The 19,089-nt window shown below is 38.6% G+C and overlaps 2 protein-coding genes across 3 annotated transcripts; both read right to left on the minus strand.

Moving 5' to 3' along the window:
* Window positions 1–895: 895 nt before the first annotated feature.
* Window positions 896–2,044, minus strand: LOC131359026 (macrophage mannose receptor 1-like). Of its 2 annotated transcripts, none has more exons than XM_058398565.1 (2): window positions 1,283–2,044; window positions 896–1,186 (listed from the first exon to the last, which is right to left on the minus strand). In XM_058398565.1, coding segments are annotated over exons 1-2 (750 nt in total). In that variant the 5' UTR covers window positions 2,032–2,044; the 3' UTR covers window positions 896–1,185. The 2 variants fall into 2 exon arrangements, with proteins under 2 accessions (XP_058254548.1, XP_058254547.1); XM_058398564.1 differs by having other exon boundaries at window positions 896–1,189.
* Window positions 2,045–11,309: 9,265 nt separating this feature from the next.
* On the minus strand, window positions 11,310–13,869 carry LOC131359012 (uncharacterized). Its single transcript, XM_058398535.1, has 3 exons — window positions 12,535–13,869; window positions 11,990–12,306; window positions 11,310–11,760 (listed from the first exon to the last, which is right to left on the minus strand). The coding sequence occupies exons 1-3, from the start codon at window positions 13,659–13,661 to the stop codon at window positions 11,606–11,608; spliced, it is 1,599 nt and encodes a 532-aa protein (XP_058254518.1). The 5' UTR covers window positions 13,662–13,869; the 3' UTR covers window positions 11,310–11,605.
* Between the last annotated feature and the right edge of the window lie 5,220 nt (window positions 13,870–19,089).

The following is a 19,089-nucleotide window of genomic DNA, read 5'->3' on the forward strand; positions in this document are numbered from 1 at the left end:
AATTGCAGCTCTTGTGGGGTGTTCCCGGTCTGCAGTGGTCAGTATCTATCAAATGTGGTCCAAGGAAGGAACAGTGGTGAGTCGGCGGTCAAGGCTCATTGAAGCACATGGGGAATGAAGGCTGGTCCGTGTGGTCCGATCCAACAGACGAGCTACTGTTGCTCAAATTGCTGAAGAAGTTAATGCTGGTTCTGATAGAAAGGGGTCAGAATACACAGTGAAGGACGGGTCAGGGCTGTTCTGGCAGCAAAAGGGGGACCGACGCAATATTAGGCAGGTGGTCATAATGTTATGCCTGGTTGGTGTATGTTTTTTAAGAAGTTGTGCATGTCTTTTCTATCATCCACCTTACAATTGTAGAGTGCGTAATGTTTGTACCACCTTGTGTACTGTTTACCACTGCTGCCAGTGGATGTCTGATGCAAGGCTTCTGATAGAAGCCCTGTGTCCTCTGCATATGGTTTCTGGTTTTGGTATGACTTCTCGTCATGTGAGCTTTGTGTAGCATCGTGTTTATGAGGTCCATTTCTGATTCATGATGTTATCAGAAGAGAGAAGGTCTTTTAAATTCTTGTGCCTTTATACCGACAGAACTAGGAAACATCATCACCCTAGATGCCTGGCTGGGTCTGACACAACTCAAGTGCACAATTGTGTAATCTGTCATAATTTTGGAATAATGTCAATAATGTATGTTTGTAGCATTCGTTGCGATATTACAGGAGAACAAGTAAGCATTTTATCTTATATTGTACACTGAACTTGCTACCATGACACAAAAAATGATGACTATTTAATTTAATTAATTTATTTATTTTCACTACAGTGGAGGATAAAATACAAATACCCTTCCATGTACTTAGGAAAAGCTTACAACAAATATCCTATAGCGTATCATATCTTATAGCAAATAGTATTATCGTGCCTGTAGGCGAATGTATGCTTTACAGTGGAATAAACAAACATTTACTAACAAACAAAGAAAACAATTCACAACAATATAATTTTGCACTTAAATGTAGTATTGGAGTAAGTATTGAGTATTAAACAATTCAAACATAATAATTCAATTGATATTATATGCTGTTTCTTCGATATTAATCTGCTCAGCATCTCCATTCTTCTTTTCTTCATCGTCTTGTGCCAGTCTTGATTGCAGTGATCCTCTTCGTTTAAGAAGGGTGTTCTACTGAGGTTATTTTAGATTCACACTTAATTTTGATGTGATTATTTAAAAAACACATTGTTAAGCAGATTTCAGAAGTCATGTCGAATCACTCACCAAATATCGTGATAACAAATGAAGTTCATTTTCTCCTCACAGTCTCTGTTCTCCCAGACACCATCTATAATGTTTCGTGCTCCACATCGGAAAGGCCTGGCAGGGCATGAAGGCAATGATGTCTCATTACTCACCAGAGACGTCTGGTTCACCCAGTACCATGAGCCATCCATGAATCGTAGACTGGTCCAGAAAGTGGGTGTCTGAATTTCCATACTCCTGTTGTTGACCACAAAGTGGTCTATCTCCGTGGTGAGCCTTACCAGGTCAGTGTAGTGTGTTCTGCAGTGCACCAGAGCCTCCTCCCAGTTCATCATCTCCTGCACCACAATCATCTTAGGTGCCCAAGAGTAGCAGAAGGCTTTAAATTGTTTTTCACACTCTTCATTTGACCACTCATTGTTGGTAGTTTGAACACAGTCTTCTTTCTGATTGTCAGGTTCCTTATCTTTCCACTTTGAGAACCCCAGCGCACTTCCGTCGGACCACTGTGTAAACTCTCGCTCAGATTTTCCTCTCGTAAGTCCAATCCAGGAACTGTCTTGTGTATGTCTGCTTGTTTGACCTACAAAACTGTCAAATTCCTCTTGTGTGTCAATAATTGATAGATCTACATAATTGTTCTTGCAGAACGTCTGAGCCTCAATCCAGCTTGATCGCTTGTCGTAATAAATGTGTTGTCTCCAGAACAGACCTGTGGCTGCATCTGTTAGAGCCATCAGGAGGAGGATGGAGAGAACAACCGTCATCTCTCACTTTGATGTGATTGAGCTCGGCTCTGATGATTCTGCAGGAATTATATTACTGGAGACAGCAGCACACAAATCAAAATGCAAAACCAAGTTGCTCACCTGAGGGAAAGGGCGAGGCAAATTTTATGCAAGTGCAGAATGTCCTTGATTTGGATTTCTTTCCCCATAAGGAAACCCCCTTCAGTCTGTTTCCTGCTGAATTTCCTTATTTTTGTTATGAAATTTTAATCAATTATATCAGTAATTATTTTTTGTTAAGCGAAAAAAAATAAATCATTTATCTGAATGGCTGCAGGCAGGTACAATTGTAAACAAATTGTGATTGGCTTTTCCACTGATGATGAACAACAAAATTAGTCAATGTGATTCAAAAGAACAACATTTGAGTTTAACATCATTTTCCGATAAAGTGCCTGGGTATAGTTACTCTAAACCGTTTTCTTTTTCAAATAATTGCTTACTGAGACTGATCTGTGCACACATTGCTTGCTTTTGCATCATCGGTGCTCACCATGTTAAGATTATTTTAAAGACCTTATGTAAATAGCATGAATTCGAGTTTTTCTGCTTCTTTGAGAGGGTTCAGAGAAATGAAAGGTAGTGTATGAGAACAATTAGGCCCACATTATGGAATATACACTATATAAGAATGTCTTGACTGAAAATGCAAGAGGTTTTAAACACAGCATAATACAGGTGCAGATTTACCTTCTTCCTCATTTCTTGACCTACAGAAAGACAGCGGGCTTACAAGGTAAGGAAGTGGATATCATCTAATAGAATTAGATTTTGCAGATAAAATTCTGTTATTGTGTAATATGCACACAGACTGTTCTAAAACATGGATTACATTCTAGTATTATTATTGATTAAAGTATGATGAGTAAAATAGCTTTATTTATCATGTTTAGGTGTTTATTTCATTTGTATCTTATTCTTTTATCTTTCATTTCATCCTTTTTCCTTTTTTTGAGCTTGATGATCCTTTTTTGAGCTTGATGTCATGGAACTGATAGAAGTTCTGGCAGATTGCCCTACATTTGCATGTAAGATGAGCCGGATGACAGAGACAGACATTAGAGCTGTCTCTGGGGGATGGTTTTCGGTCCAGTTGGTTTGGTATCAGGTATTCTACCCATACAGTATGTCAGTAAAACAGAACTGCTGTTCCATACAAAATAACTTTCTCCAAATACTTTTCTTACAAGGTATAGCTATGGGACTAGCCAGGCTGGTTATATAAAATGTTTTGACTAAAATGCAACAGGAAATGTGTTTTGGCAGTTTCAGTAATGGGAATCCAGTTGTTTTAACCCCTTCTCTCCATATTCTGTCCCTTATTTGTGTCCACCAAGAACATTAATATTTAGTTTACTCTTAAATTAGTAGAGAGTGAGTGATGGGTATGATGTGCCTCTGTGTTTTCATAAAAATCAAATTTTGAATTTCGGTCACGTCACGTAGAATGAGAACGTTGCCTGGTAAATGTCTCGTTGCATTTCAGCTTTTCGTCATTCATCATTCCCTATATAAATTACAAATATACAAATACAAAAGCATATCATTTACCATTCTGAAATGCAACTGAATGAAGCAAACATAAAACTCATAAAACTCCCCCTCCCTCACACAAGGTGCTGTTGGAGATATTAATTGAAAGCATCTACAGATGCACACACTGAAAATAGTAGACCATCTGGTCATTTCAACATACTATGATTTGGGACACACATGATTTCGGATCTCAGATGCTGGTTACAATGGATAGTAAGTATATTGCGCTGCAGGGTAGAACTTAAATAGTGTACACGAGAACTGTTTAAGTCACAACTTTAGCACATGTTCATTATTTTTAAGTGTTTGACGTGGCTTAGGAAAACGTCCGTGCAGATCAGAGTACTTGCTTGTGTTTGCACGTGTCTCCTGTCAGTCATTTTATAGCCTCTCTCCAACTGCCCTTGACCCTATTTTTTTCTTGTTTGTTTGTTTGTTTTTATTCTTACAAAGAAAATAAGGAACAAGTAAGGTTACTCAGTAGATGAATGTTTATAACTTTGCTATACATTGGATTTTAAGCAGCACGTTCTTGCTAATGCTAGTTTGCTAAGTCTTAATGAACTCACCAAGCCAGTTCCTGGGGGACGGAGCGTACTTGTAAGGTGTACATGTCAACCGCAACTGGTGCAATTTCAGCCAGCTGTTTGAGCTGTACGTGGTAGCCATCAGGATGGACACGAAGGTAAAAGTATGTAAGATTGCTTTACTATTGACGATTGCAGGCCCACAAGCTACTAAAGCATATTATGATACCATAATGTTTGAAGAGAACAAAGATAGAAAAGCACTTGATTCACTGATCACTTATATCGAATGAACAGAACAAAACATGTGCTTTATTCAAGCATGCAGCACCCACATAAAATGTTTCGAAGCAAAGGCATGTAATGAACAGCTCAGTGATTCAATGATAAGGGATCAAATTGCTTTTGGCATCGGTGATGCAAAGGTCAGACAAGGTTATTGAGAGAAACAGAGTTCGCCTTGCAGTAAGCAATTCAAGTCTGCAAAGCCAGTGACCTTGACCAAATTCATGTTAAAAAAAATTTCCTGAGATGATGCCAAAAAGCACGACTTTCAAATGAAAGTGACGCAAACACAGAGATGTAAAGCAGAAGGATGACACTTATATTTAACAAAGACTAGAATGGACAAAGCTTAGACTCCCTGAAGTGCTACTGCTGCTAAAGAACTAGATTATCTGTGAAAGCATGTTGTTGTTGTCCTTCTGCTGCTCCCTGTTTAGGGTTTCCACACAAGTTTTTCACCAGATGCCCATCCTGACACAATCTGGGAGAGGGATCAGCGCCGAGTTAATCCCCCAGTTGTAGGGTTAGTTCCCTGCCAGGGATCGAACCCGGGCCACAGCAGTTAAATTCAAATTCAATTCAAATTTTATTCATCACATACGAAATCATACACAGTAGGACATGTAGTGAAATGCTTTTTACAACTGTCCTACACTGAAGTAAGAAAAGAGTAAAAATTAAAGTGTGTGGACATGAAAAATAAAGGGATATAGTTAAAAATATATAGAGAAAAATATGGAAAATGAAATGGTAGAAATTAAACACAAAATAATTGTGAAAAACCAATAGTTATCTGATATGCATATGCAAATGTGTGTATATATATATATATATATATATATATATAATATATAAGGCAAATATAAATGTCCAATTGAACAGGTATATCAGGGAGTAAAGTGACAGTGCAGTGTGCACACAAAGATGTACAGTGAGTGTGGTTATTGTGTGTGCGGAGTATGCAAAGTAGTGCAATTATTGCATGTGCGACAATCAGCTGAGGTAGAATGTCATGTCATGTGGTGGTAAGTCCAGAAAGTCCAGGTTCTAGGTGTTCTGGTTGAGGGCCCGAATGGCCTGCAGGAAGAAGCTCCTCCTCATTCTCTCTGTGTTTGCCTTCAAGGAATGGAAACGTTTCCCTGACCTCAACAGAGAGAAGAGTCCATTGTTGGGATGGCTGAGGTCCTTCATTATCTTCCTGGCTTTGGTCCAGCACCGCTTGCTGTGTATAGTATCCAAGTCAGGAAGCTCGGTATGGATGGTACGCTCGGCTGATCGCACCACCTTCTGGAGAGCTTGCCTGTCCTGCTTGGCGCTGTTTCCAAACCAGGCTATGATGCTTCCCATCAGGATGCTCTCAATGGTGCAGGTGTAGAATGTCTTTAGCACCTTTGAGGGCAGTTTAAAGTCCTTTAGGCATATAAGATGATAGAGATGCTGCCGGGCCTTCTTCACCAGGGTGTTAACGTGACAGGACCATGTCAGGTCCTGCGTGATGTCTTGCAGGAAGTTGGAGATCCATCGACACAGGGATGGGCTAAGGCCCAGGATCTCCAACTTAGTGGTGAGTATGGAGGGAATTATGGTGTTGAATGCTGAACTGTAGTCAACAAACAGCATTTTGACGTAATTCCCCTTTCTGCTATCCAGATGGCTCAGTGCTGTGTGATGGAGGTGTGTGATGGCGTCCTCAGTAGAACGGTTGGGCCGGTACATGAACTGTAGTGGGTCCAGGGTGTCGGGTAGGGAAGAAGTGGTGAATTCTCTGATTAATCTTTCGAAGCACTTCATCACTACTGAGGTCAGGGCTAATGAGCGGTAGTCATTCAGGCAGGCGGGCTGGGGTTTCTTGGGGACAGGAACAATGGTGGACCATTTGAAGCACATCGGGATTATAGACTGTTCCAGGGAGAGTTTGAAGATCTCAGTGAACACAGGAGCAAGCTGGTCAGCACAGGTCTTCAGGACCTGACCCGTGATGCCATCTGGTCCTGCTGCCTTCCTGGTGTTCACTCTCCTGAATGCCTTTCTCACATCATGCTCCGAGATGATATCCTCTCCGGTATGCTCCACGTGTGTGCTGCCTATAATGCTGTTAGCACTGCTAACGCTGTTAGCGCTGTGAGCTACAGCCTCGAAGCAAGCGTAAAAAGTGTTTAGCTCATCTGCTAGAGAAGCGTCCGCATTCACCGGTCTGGAAGATCTGGAAGGACATATGACAATGGACCACTCAAATTTTTTTTTTTATAGATTTGGTGTCTTACCAATTCTAGACAAGATTTATCTGAAAGAAACTGCATAGCCTGTAGAGCAAGAATCAAGGATCATCTAAAGAAGGGAGTAGACAAGATGACCACATTAGGATTCATCAATATGATGGCAGAAATGACTGACTGGGTGAACTCCTTGGTCTGACTTACAGACTTAAGATGTGTATAGATACAAATCATTTAAATAACAACAAGAAGCATGAGCATTATCTAATATCATCTTCTTCTTCTTTCAGCTTTTCCCTTCAGGGGTGGCCACAGAGAATCATCTCTCTCCACCTATCCCTATCTTCTGCATCCTAAACATTTGCACCCACTTTCTTAATATCCTCATTTATTACATCCAAGCATTATCTAATATCATAACATGACAAAATCAATGTAATGTCAGGTTGCCAAAAATTTAATGTAGCTTGATGCTTCACAAAGATTTTGCCCAATAAGGCTGAACAAGGACAGCCCAATTTAATGCAATTTTAACTTTGCATTTTTTCCACACGCTACCATGCCAAGCTGCCACTGTTGGGCCCTTGAGCAAGGCCCCCAACCCACCCTGCTCCAGGGGTGCTGCATCATGGCTGACCCTACCCTCTGTCCCAAACTTCCAAGGATGGGATATGTGAAGAAAGAATTTCACTGTGTGGTAATGTACTGTATATGTGAGAAACAAAGACAACCTAACAACCTACCATTTGGAATTGTCTCAGCAACAAAAATTTTCCAAAGGGTGATTGAGAATATAATTGAAATTCTTGAAGAATTATCTTCATATATTGATTACATCATCATATGGCAATATTCAGGAGTACAGGAGCATTACAGTAGCACAAGAAAGATACTACAAGGAATCAAAGAGAAAGGATTACCTATCATCTCAGATAAACTTTCAATTCAAAGAATACAGAGAAAGACAAGATCAATGGCATACCAAAATAAAGAAAGAAAGAAAGAAAGAAAGAAAGAAAGAAAGAAAGAAAGAAAGAAAGAAAGAAAGAAAGAAAGAAGAAAAGTCCTACAGACAGTAAGGAATGCAAGGTCTGATGGGTATGGTCAACTATATAGGGAGATTCATTCCACAAAAGGATCATAACTACCAGTACTGCATAAAACAACAGACTTTGTATAGACAGACAAACTGAAACTAGTGTAGACCTCCTGCACCTGTGCTGAAATTCTTTGATCCAACATAGAAGGTGTCTACAGATGCCTCCAAGAATGGTCTTGTTGCATTTCTACTGTAGGATGGTGAGAGCTGAAAACCACTAGCATATGCAAGCATCTGATTATTGATATGCTCAAATCAAAAAAGAGTACTTAGGATTAGTTTATGGACTGAAGAAATTTCATAGCTAAGTGTACAGTCTTTCCACCTAGAATATTTACATTGAACATGTAAATGAGAATTGTTTAAACACAGACTTGGCACAAGTGCATTATTTGGTTAAGTGTTTGATATACCTTAAGAAAACTTCCATGCAGATCAGAGAACTTGTTTGTGTTTGCATGTGTCTTTTGTCAGTCGTTTTATAGCCACTATAGAACTGTCCCTGACCTTTTTTTTTCTTTTTCTTTTTTAAATGCCTTGTTTTAATGGCATTTAATGAATCAAGTGGATATGTTTTTTGTTTTTTTTTCTTTCAGAACAGTAAAGTTGCTCAGACCATAAATCAGTAGATGCATTTAGCATGTTTAACTTTTGATATATCATTTGACTTCCAAGCAGGTGAGTCTGCATAAAAGCGATTTCAGGAAATTCCGTGCTAATGCTAAGGCTAGTTATCTTGTTATGTCTAAATGACCTCAGTGAGCCTGGTCCTGGGGGACAGATCGTACCTTTGGGTGTACATGTAAAAAGCAACTGGTGCAATTTCAGGCAGCTGTTTGAGCTGTACATGGCAGCCATTGTGATGGACAATAAGGCAAAATAATAACTTTACTACTGACATTTTCAGGTCCACAAGCTACTGAAGTGTAATATAATACCTTCATGTTGGAAGAGAATGGAAATAGAAACAAGCCTGAGGTGGTAGGGAAAGTCTAAAAAAAAAAAATGGAATGAAAAGTACCAGATATGTTCCGTTCATGCATGCAGCAGCCTCATGAAATGTTTGATAGCTTCCTGATAGACCTGAAACCTTTTGAACAACTCAACGATTCAGTGATGAGAGATCAGTGAACTACAGGCCAGACAAGGTTTATTGAGAGAAACAGAGTTCACCTTGTAAAAAACAATTCAAATCTGCAAAGCCAGTGACCTTGAGCAAAATTTATGTAAAAATTTTTTTTGCTGAAATGACGTCAAAGTGCATGACTGCCAGTGCAGACATGTAAAGCAGAAGGATGGTTTTTATAGTTGCATGAATTGTTTTAATAGAAAGGAGTACAAATATTGAACCACCTGATCAGATGAGACTGTTTAATATAAAGAAATACCAGCTAGTTGACAATATCGCACATATGAACAGTGTGATCAGACAAGCTTACACACTTTTGAATATATATATGTACGTAACATTAAAAATAAAATTTGAAATAAGCAGCATAAAAATAAAATTAAAAACAAGCAACTGAGATATTGCACAAATCTGAGTACAAATATTAATCTTCCTGATCAGAAGGAATTTAGATATAAAGAAAAAAAGCAGTTATTGCATTTAACAATATTGCAATATATGAACAGATTGATCCAAAAGAATTATACCTATTAAATAAAATGTAAATAACAATAAAAATAAAATACAATTTAGAATAGATATAAAGTGAAGTGTGAGTGTGTGTAGTGCAGATGGATCCTAGCATTCAGTGGCAGCGCTTGTTTGATTATTTGATTGTTCTGTTCTTAAGTCTGTTTGTGCATGATGGACCAGAAGCATCTGCCGGAGGGTAGGAGGTCAAACAGGTGATGTCCAGGGTGGGTTGGGTCTGTCAGCATATTGTTTGCTCTGCTGCGACAGCGAATGCTAACTAGCTCTTCACAGGAATGTAATAGGCAGCCTATGATATGTTGTGTGCCGGTGATGACCCTCTGAACTTTCACCTTTTGTTTGCAATTTTTTTTACTTACCTATCGCAGTTAAATGTTGTTTTTTTGCGGGAGAAGCTTTTTGTTTCGTTGCTTTTCAGCAGCACTGGTTAGGTGTATTCCGGGAGCCAGGGCACCAGACATAGCAGGTAATCTTAGGGTCCTAGGCAAGCATAGGTTCTCAAAGGTAGTTTTCCATGTAGAAGCTAATGATATAAGCAATCGTCAGTCAGAGATTACTAAGATTAATATGCAGCCAGACGTAAGCTTTCTGATTACAGAGTAACTGTGGAGGGTCTTTCTGTTACTACTTCCGGCAGTAAAAGACCTTGGTGTGATTGTTGACTCTGCTCTTTCATTTGAAGCTCATGCAGATAATATCTCTAGGGTAACCTTCTCGCATCTCAGAAATATTGCTAAGATAAGAAATATGATGTTGCTTCATGATGCAGAAAAACTAGTTCAAGCGTTTGTTACCTCTAGGTTGAATTATTTGTAATGCCTTAATGTCTGGAAGTTCCAGTAGGAGCATAAACAAGCTCCAGTTTGATCCGTCCACGCCTGTTCCGATCTGTCGCTCTGGATAAGGGTATCTGTCAAACACCATAAATGTAATGATGCACTCGAGGCAGCAGTATCAGAATCCATAAGTGCAGCTCTTTATTCAAAACGGCAGGCAAAAATCGTAACGAATAGGCAGGCAGAAAGTCAAAAAACCATCAAACCAAACACATTGGGAACACGAAACCAAAAACCGAAAATCAAAACTCGTAGTAAACTAGGGCAGGCAAGGATCATACACAGTAGCAATCTCAGAACAGTAAATCAAGGCTTGGTACGTACTCTAGGAGAAACGATACTTCGCGTAGAACAAAGGCAAGCATAGCCAAAGTTCAAGATGTTAATATTCAGGCGAGGGCTCCCTCTGGTGTACGGGTTCCCAGTGGTGGACGAAGTACATAAACTAAGTACTTGAGTTAAAGTAGGGATACACTAGGTAAAATATTACTCCAGTAAAAGTAAAAGTGCATGTTTTACACTTTTACTTGAGTAAAAGGACAAAAGTATTTGCCTTCAAATGTACTTAAGTATCCAAGTATCTATGATTTATTATGGCTATAATATCCTATTATCATTTTTGTCACAAGACTCTTGCTTAATCAACAACATGTGAAAAGATTCTAATGTTGCTCTTAGCACACCAATCTATTAATTGTGCTATTAGTCAGACACTTATGTCTATTAAAATTATCATGAGCTCAAAACCTTGAAGCTAAACAACTTCCTTTAGAATCAAATGAAATAACAGGATTTCAGAGCAGGAAGTTTCAATGTAAGGTTTATTTATAACATAGTTGCAAGTTTAAGTTTAATAAAAACTTGGATTTAAACACAGGTTCACATGAGTTTTCTTTTACTGTATTGTATCTGAATGTTCATAAATATAAACTGGCCATATCAGATTTACTGGAACATGAACTAGTTTTTGTATCAGAAGAAATACACTTGCCAGTCACAGCAGTACAAAACTCTTTCAGTCAGTCATAAACAAATGCATATTATATTATTTATATATATATATAAAATTAAACATAGCATATAACAACATAGTGTGGACATCTCAAAACAAATTACACAAACTGTACTGACGTGTACTAAAATAACAAGCCTCAAATCTAAATCTAAACATTATTAATCAGTATGCCATTAATTCTGCTTCTGGTGAGTGTGCTAGTATAGAATGGCACTGATGATCTAACTAAAGTGGCAATATGTTTTATTTAGCTTGAGAAGGATCTGATTCTCAAAATTTTTTGAGTCTATTATTCTTGCCCTCCTGGGACTGAAAATAAGTCCTGCTGTGCTGAAAAGACGTTCACAAGCTGCAGAAGCGGGTAAAGCAGTGTTGACCTTCAAAGACAACTTACAGACTGCTGGGAAGGACTTAAGAATTTCTTTGTCATCAGCTTTGCAGGCAAGTTGCCATCTAACTGCCTGATACCTTCCTGACCAACTGGTGTTTCATTGGAAGTCTCTTCCTCCAGATGGTCCTTGATGTAGTCCAGGCCTGAAATGGACATTTCCATAGATGCTAAGAATCAAAACTTCACTTTAATCATACACATTTCTCCAGATTAAAATATCAAAAGACCAGCATTGCCCCATGTATTTCCAAGGTGCATTTCAAACCAACCTAAACAAACTGAGAATGTCAAGATAAAATTTCAGTTGGATATCTTTAAAAATGATTTGGCTCAGTCTGTTTGAATCAAAAACAAAAACTAAAATAATCTTACCTAGTTTGACAATGTGTTCATCCGCTGTCCAGGATGTTTTAAATTTCGGGACAAGGATTGCAGCTGCAATAAACTCTGGCTCTACCAGCATGTTTCCAAAGCGCTGCTGCAGGCCTCCTTGGATGGCATCCACCAGAGGTTTGCAGTACCTGGAGGAAATGCGAATTCGGTCCAGTTTCAAGATGAGGAGTGTCAAAGTAGGCAGAAGCCATCCCATCTGAACATCGATTTCAGCCTGAAGAATGTTGAGGGCTTTGTCTAGGGGGCTCATGGTTCCGGCATACTCTTCCAGAAACGCAATTTCAACTGGACTCGACCTATCATACATTCAGACAACAACAATTAATCATTTCATGTCATTACACTTTTATGTGTGTGTGTGAGAGAGAGAGAGAGACAGGTGTCATTTTACTCTGTCTACTGTTTTACTGTTTCAGATCCTTAAGTAGTTAAGCTACTACTCAAAGTAATGCGTTTTAAAAAACAATTTAACATTACATTACTGGAATATGAATTTAAAGGGATTATAAAAAAACAGCACTTACATTGGCAACTTGAGTGAAGTGCAGACAGTTCTGATAGCCCCCTCTCCCTGATCTTTAATGATTCGAAGCACTCTCTCAACGGCGAGAAATAAGGAATGCCACCTTGTTGTGTTGGGGCGAATCAGCTGAATTTTGCACATATCTTCTACAATCTCTGCTGCAGCCGCAGATCTGCCACACTTATTCCGTAGTGCATGGCACTTTGCTGACCTGGACAGCTTCTTGAAGGCTTCATTTGAACAGGCTTTGGCGGCATCCACTGTGGAAACCAAGTTTAATAAGTGGCAGGCACAACGATGATGCTTTGGAAGCTGGAATTGTAAGCCATCATCCTCATCTAAAACAGCTGTGACCTCTACAAAGTCCACCTCGACACCATCCACATCCTCTTCATCTTCATCACACATCACATCACTTATCTCATCTTCAGTCTCTTCTAAAGCAAAGTTGTTGTTCTCATCTTGCTCTCCATATATATACGAAATGCCTTTAAAAAATTTGACCCATTGTCCGTAGTAGTTGGAACAACCTTGTTCTGTTTGCCAATGTATGTCATTTAGAGCACAAGCCAAAACATCAAAAGTGTGTGGGCCTTTAAGCTGCCTGCATGCTAGTGCTACTGAGCACCTCTCCAGGCTGTTAGGATCAACCCAGTGGGCAGTGACACCGATGAAACCTCTTCTCCTTGAACTCCAACAATCTGTTGTTGTTGCTATGAAATCTATCTCTGACATTGCTTTTTTCATATTAGTCTTCATCTGAAGTGCTGCCTCATCCATCCAAGTGGGCCTTGACATGAGAGAGGTGTTAGGCTGAAGATCATGCAAGAAAGCTTTAAATGATGGTTGTTCCACCACACTAAAGGGTTGGAGACTCTGGGTCACAAAATTCAACACTGCATGATCAACATTCTTCTGTGTGACTAGCTTAGTTTCTCCCAACGTCAACTGTCTGGATGTCGAAGGAGCCTTCTCGCTCTCCATTTTTCTTTTCCTTGATGCTGTTAGGGCAGTGTATCTCTGCAAGTGGCTACCATGCTTTCTCTGCAAAAAGAAAAAATTCCAAAAATGAACTACATATCCAGAGATCAGTCTTCCTCCCTCTGACAAATAAAATAAATATTTCATGTGGTTTTAGTGTGTTACAGATGTAAGCAACAGAGTACAATATTTTCAGCACAGGCGTAGATCACAGTCTTAGGAAGCTGAACATTTTGAGAGGAAAAAAAAACAGTCTCGGTTAATAAGGAGCACTCCACTCATCTGCCAAATGTTTAAGCATCATATGCTGCATGCAAAACGAGGTCAAAATAGAATTTATATTCCAACGTAAAGTATTAACATCGACTGACTGTCATTTCACGATACCGGAGCACTCAGCTTCAAAAACTGCAAACTTCGGTGAAAACAACTAACTTAACATTACACATTTTCTGCAAGCTACTGTTAGTTTACTCAGTTAAAAATGAGCACCAGAATGAAAAATGGCTTACCTCTACGTGTTTCCTTAGATTTGAAGGAGAATTCTTGTAAGAAGAAATTTTACAGGGCTGAGGCAGGCAGAGAAGGCAATTGAAAATGAAGGACTCTTTCTTCTTGTCAACGATTTCAAAAAAATCGGGCAAATAAGGCCACGGGTGTGGTGGCAATTTAGAATCAGGAGTGTCTTCCATCATTTATGAAGGCACTGGCACTCTCAAAATGTTATGCTGTTCCACTGACACTGAACTGTTTTCGCGCTGAATAGATACCACCAAGCGGCAATCAAAACAAGTTCAGAACAGAGCGCGCGCTGTACGCTGATTGGTGGCTTGCCGTATGCTGACCAATTAAGTTTTTATCCACTCAAACAAAAAAGGAACGACTGATTTCGCAAAATGTAATTGAGTAAAAAAGTAAGATATTTGACTTTGAAATGTAGTGAAGTTAAAGTAAAAAGTCTCCTCAAATGGAAATACTTCAGGAGAGTACAGATACGCGAAAAAGCTACTTAAGTACAGTAACGAATTACATTTACTTCGTTACTGTCCACCACTGCGGGTTCCGCATGCATTGCTACAATAAATGTAAATGACCAGAGATGTCTCAAAGTAGGAATCACATTTGTGGTCGAGACGATTCACCAACAGCATAAAAATAAATTTAAATAAAAATATCTGAAAGTAATATATACAGTGCCTCCAGAAAGTATTGCACATTTTTATTTTGGTGGTTTCTTTGTTTTTCAGCTTTGATGCTCACTTAAATGTGTTGTGGTTTGCATTGTTTTGAGATGTGATTTGAGTACTCATCGAACTGTGCCTATGTTTTCTGACTTCTTAGTCTATAGAGCTGACTGCAGCTTTGTATGGCATGGCAACCTTATGGAGGTCCATTTCTGATCCATCAGAGTGTTGAGAGATGTTCCTCGTTGGGGCTGATTTTATCTTAGCACAGTTCAGCTGCTTTTTAATAAATTTCCTGAAATGTTGCAGGGATGCTGAGCTTGGTCATAATTAGATGACCCTCCAGTGTTCTGCATCTTTCATGGCCTGGGTTAAAAAGACCTGGCTGGTGTCGACATTCTCTTCTTTCAGAGAAATTTTGCCCAGGAGTCTTGTCTTGCTAAGATAGTCTTAAATGTATCACTGTAAGCTCTGTGCATTTTTATTTTGGTACCCTCTTACATTCAGTGATGCCAATTTTTCCCTGTGTCTTGTATCATTATCCTATTTAAACACATCTTCACCCTAGATACCTGTCTGGGGTCTGACACAATTCAAGTGTACAGTTGTGTGATGTGTCTTAACTTTGCAGTAATGTAGATAATGTATGTTTGTACCATTTGTTATGTTACAGGAGAACAAGCAAAAATTTCATTTAATATTGGGAATTATTTGTATTCATGGGAAGACGTTTCACTACATCATGCTGTGTTTATGGTTATGTATGTGACAAATAAAAATGTATTACACTGTGCGTACCATGACACATGACCATTTTATTTAATGTTTATTTTCACTACAGTACAAATACAAAACAAAATACAATGAAAATACAAATTACACCTTATCATGTACTCAGAAAAAGATTACAATATATCAGGTAGCATATCCTATCTTATAGCATATAGTGTTATCATACCTCTGGGCAACAGTATGCTTTACAGTGGATTAAACAAACATTTACCTAAGAAAACAATTTACTACAACATAATTTAGCACTTAAATAGAGTATTGGAGTAAATATTGAGCACTGAAGTAATCATTCTAATATACTAATTCAGTTGATAATATATGCAGTTTCATATTTAATCTGCTCAGCATATCGTCTCGTGCCAGTCTTGATTGCAGTGCTACTCTTCGTCTTCTAAGAAGTGAGTTCTAGGGAGATCATTTTTGTCAGATTTTCATTTAATGTTGATGCAGTTAGCTAAAGAACATTATAAAGTAGATATTAGGAGTGAAGACAAGTCACATACCAAATTTAGTGGTAACAAATGAAGTTCATTTGCTCCCTGCAGTCTCTATTCTCCCAGTCACCAGCGCTAATGTTTCGTGCTCCACATCGGAAAGGCCTGGCGGGGCATGAAGGCAATGATGTCTCATTACTCACTAGAGACGTCTGGTTCACCCAGTACCATGAGCCATCCATGAATCGTAGACTGGTCCAGAAAGTGGGTGTCTGAATTTTCGTATTCCAGTTGTTGACAACAAAGTAGTCTATCTCCTCAGTGAACCTTACCAAGTCAGTGTAGTGTGTTCTGCAGTGCACCAGAGCCTCCATCCAGGTCATCATCTTCTGCACCACAATCATCTTAGGTGCCCAAGAGTAGCATGCAAAGTTCATTTTTATTTCACAATTTTCATTTTCCCACTCAGTATTGGTAGTAAATATGCAGTCGTTGTTCTGAAGATTGTCAGGTTGCCCACTTTTCCACTTTGAGAATTCCAGTACACTTCCATCTGACCACTGTTTAAACTCTGTCTCACCATTTCTTTTTCTAAGGCCGATCCAGGAACTGTCAGTGTGGCGCATTTTTGTTTGCTTTACAAAACTGTCAAATTCCAATTGTGTGTCAACAACTGACAGGTCTACATAATTCTTCCTGCAGTACATTTGAGCATCAGCCCAGCTCATATCCTGTTTTAAATAAGTGTGTTGTCTCCAGAACAGACCTGTGGCTGCATCTGTTAGAGCCAGCAGGAGCAGGATGTAGACAGCAGCCATCATCCCTGACTTTGATATGATTGAGCTCAGCTTTGGAGATTCTCCAGGAATTATATTACTGGTGACAGCAGCACACAAATCAAAATGCAAAACCAAGTCACCTGAGGGAGAGGACAATGCAAACTTTATGCAAGTGCAGAATGTCCTTGATTTTGATTTCCTTCTAAATTTCCCTTTTTGTGTTATTATGAAATTAAAAAAGATCATTTATATTAAAAAGAAATTTGATGAGATGGAAGGGTTTAAATATACCCTAAACATCTGCTATCTAAATGAGTGACAGTTCATAATGATAAAATGTTATACATGAGAATAATTAGGGACTTTGGCTTTCAAGATGATTGAACTATGTGTCTTGCATAAATGACAATTTGGGAATATACACTATATAAAATCTTGTGACTGAAAATGTGAGAGGTTTCATTTTAAATGCAGCACAATATATGTGCAGGCTTAGTTTCTTCTTTCTAGTTTTCCCAGAGAAAGATGGCAGCTTTACAAGCTATCACTGTAGTGTGATACTTAGGAGTGGTTATTTTTTTAATAGAATTTATTTTGCAGATAAAATTTTGATAAGTATATGTACCAAAACGTGGATTACATTTCAGTATTATTGTTGATTAAATTGAGAAGTCAACTTATTATTTAAGTCATGTTTAAACCAAGGTTTTGGTTATTTTTATTTTATTTTATGATTTTTTTCTTGATCCTTTGAGGGAGGCTTCATATGATCTTTTTTGAGGGAGGAAAGACTAAGGTCATGGAACTGATAGAAGCTCTGGCAGAACACCTATGTTTGCATTTTAGATGAGCCGGATGACAGAGACAGGTATCGGAGCAGTCTCTGGTGGCTTGGGAATGTTTTTTGGTCCAGTTGGTTTGGTATCACGTATGCTATCCATACAAGATTTAACATTAAACACGGTTAGAACAACTAGAACAGTTACAAGAGAAGCTTGCTTTAAGTGAAACATAGTGGTTGCTTTGCCTCCTCAGAATCTGGAAATCTTGTCAAAATTAAATGTTGACAAAATGGAGCAAATCGAATCGATCATAATAAGTGCACTCTATCAGTATATACTGTCATGACTCTAGATTTTGTTGTATAGCTAAAACTTTGTAATAAGCATTTTTGATATCTTACAAAAAACCTGGAAAATATATAGCACATGCAAAAGGGGATTGTTTAAGCTATAGCCTCAGCACAGGTACAAATGTTTGACTAGGCTTAGGAAAACTTCCATTCAGATCAGAGTACTTGTTCGGGTTTGCATGTCCCTGTTGTCCTTTATTTTACAGCCACTTCCTAACTGCCTTTCAGGCTGAACTCATCTTTTTCTAAAATGGAGCAACAGTGAAAGGGACAAAGGTGTCAACAGAATTAGGAACATGGTATTGTGGGAGTTTGGAGAATATAGCACACTGGTAGGCATTGGCAAGAGTAAAAGGTTCACAATGTATTCGGAACACTGAGTTTTAATAAACATGATTCAAACACAGAAACAAAGAAAAACATTGTCCCTCATTGGCTACATTACAACGCCTAATCAGGACAACCTTACCAAGGTCTGCCTAAGCTGATTCTTAGCCTTGAGTCTCGCCACCTCATCTACAGTGCATTCTGGCCCTCGAGCAATTCATGCAAACAATCTCTAGTCACAAACAACTTCTTGTCACATACAGAGAAGTTCAGAACTTCTTCCTGTAAAATTTTTCATTAAAATACCCTCCATTTGTCCTAGGGACAACACGCAAACATTTTAAAAGATCACTATCATACACATCATAAAGCTAAGCTTGATCAAGTACAATCTCACATCAGTGTATCATTTCTCCTTACAGGGTTGCAATAAACAGTAATAAAATACTACTGGACTCCTGCCATGTTTCGAGAAAGGCTGGCTGTATGTAATGAATGTGTTTTTTAATTTTTATTTAAATAAATCAAACAAAAAAAACGCAAAAAAAAAAAAACAGTAAGGTCACTCAAGACTATAAATCAGTAGAAATATTTATATTGTTTATAACATTTGCTATAACAAGTAGGCTTGAAAGTGATTTCATGATAGACCTTGCTAATACTAATGCTAGTCATCTTGTTAAGTCTAAATGAACACAATGAGCCATGTCCTGGGGATAGAGCGTACATGTGGGTGTACATGCCAACAGCAGCTGTTCGAGCTGAACACTGCAGCCATCTGGATGGACACAAAGGCAAAAGTGATGTGTGATTGCTGTACTATTGACAATTGCAGGCCCATATGCTACTGAAGCGTAATGCAAGTTTGAAGAAGACAAAGATAGCACAAGCTTGTTGAGGTGCCAACTGATCAATTAAATAGAATGA

This window comes from Hemibagrus wyckioides, linkage group LG09 (assembly GCF_019097595.1).
Source record: "Hemibagrus wyckioides isolate EC202008001 linkage group LG09, SWU_Hwy_1.0, whole genome shotgun sequence".
In the NCBI taxonomy this organism is placed as follows: domain Eukaryota; kingdom Metazoa; phylum Chordata; class Actinopteri; order Siluriformes; family Bagridae; genus Hemibagrus; species Hemibagrus wyckioides.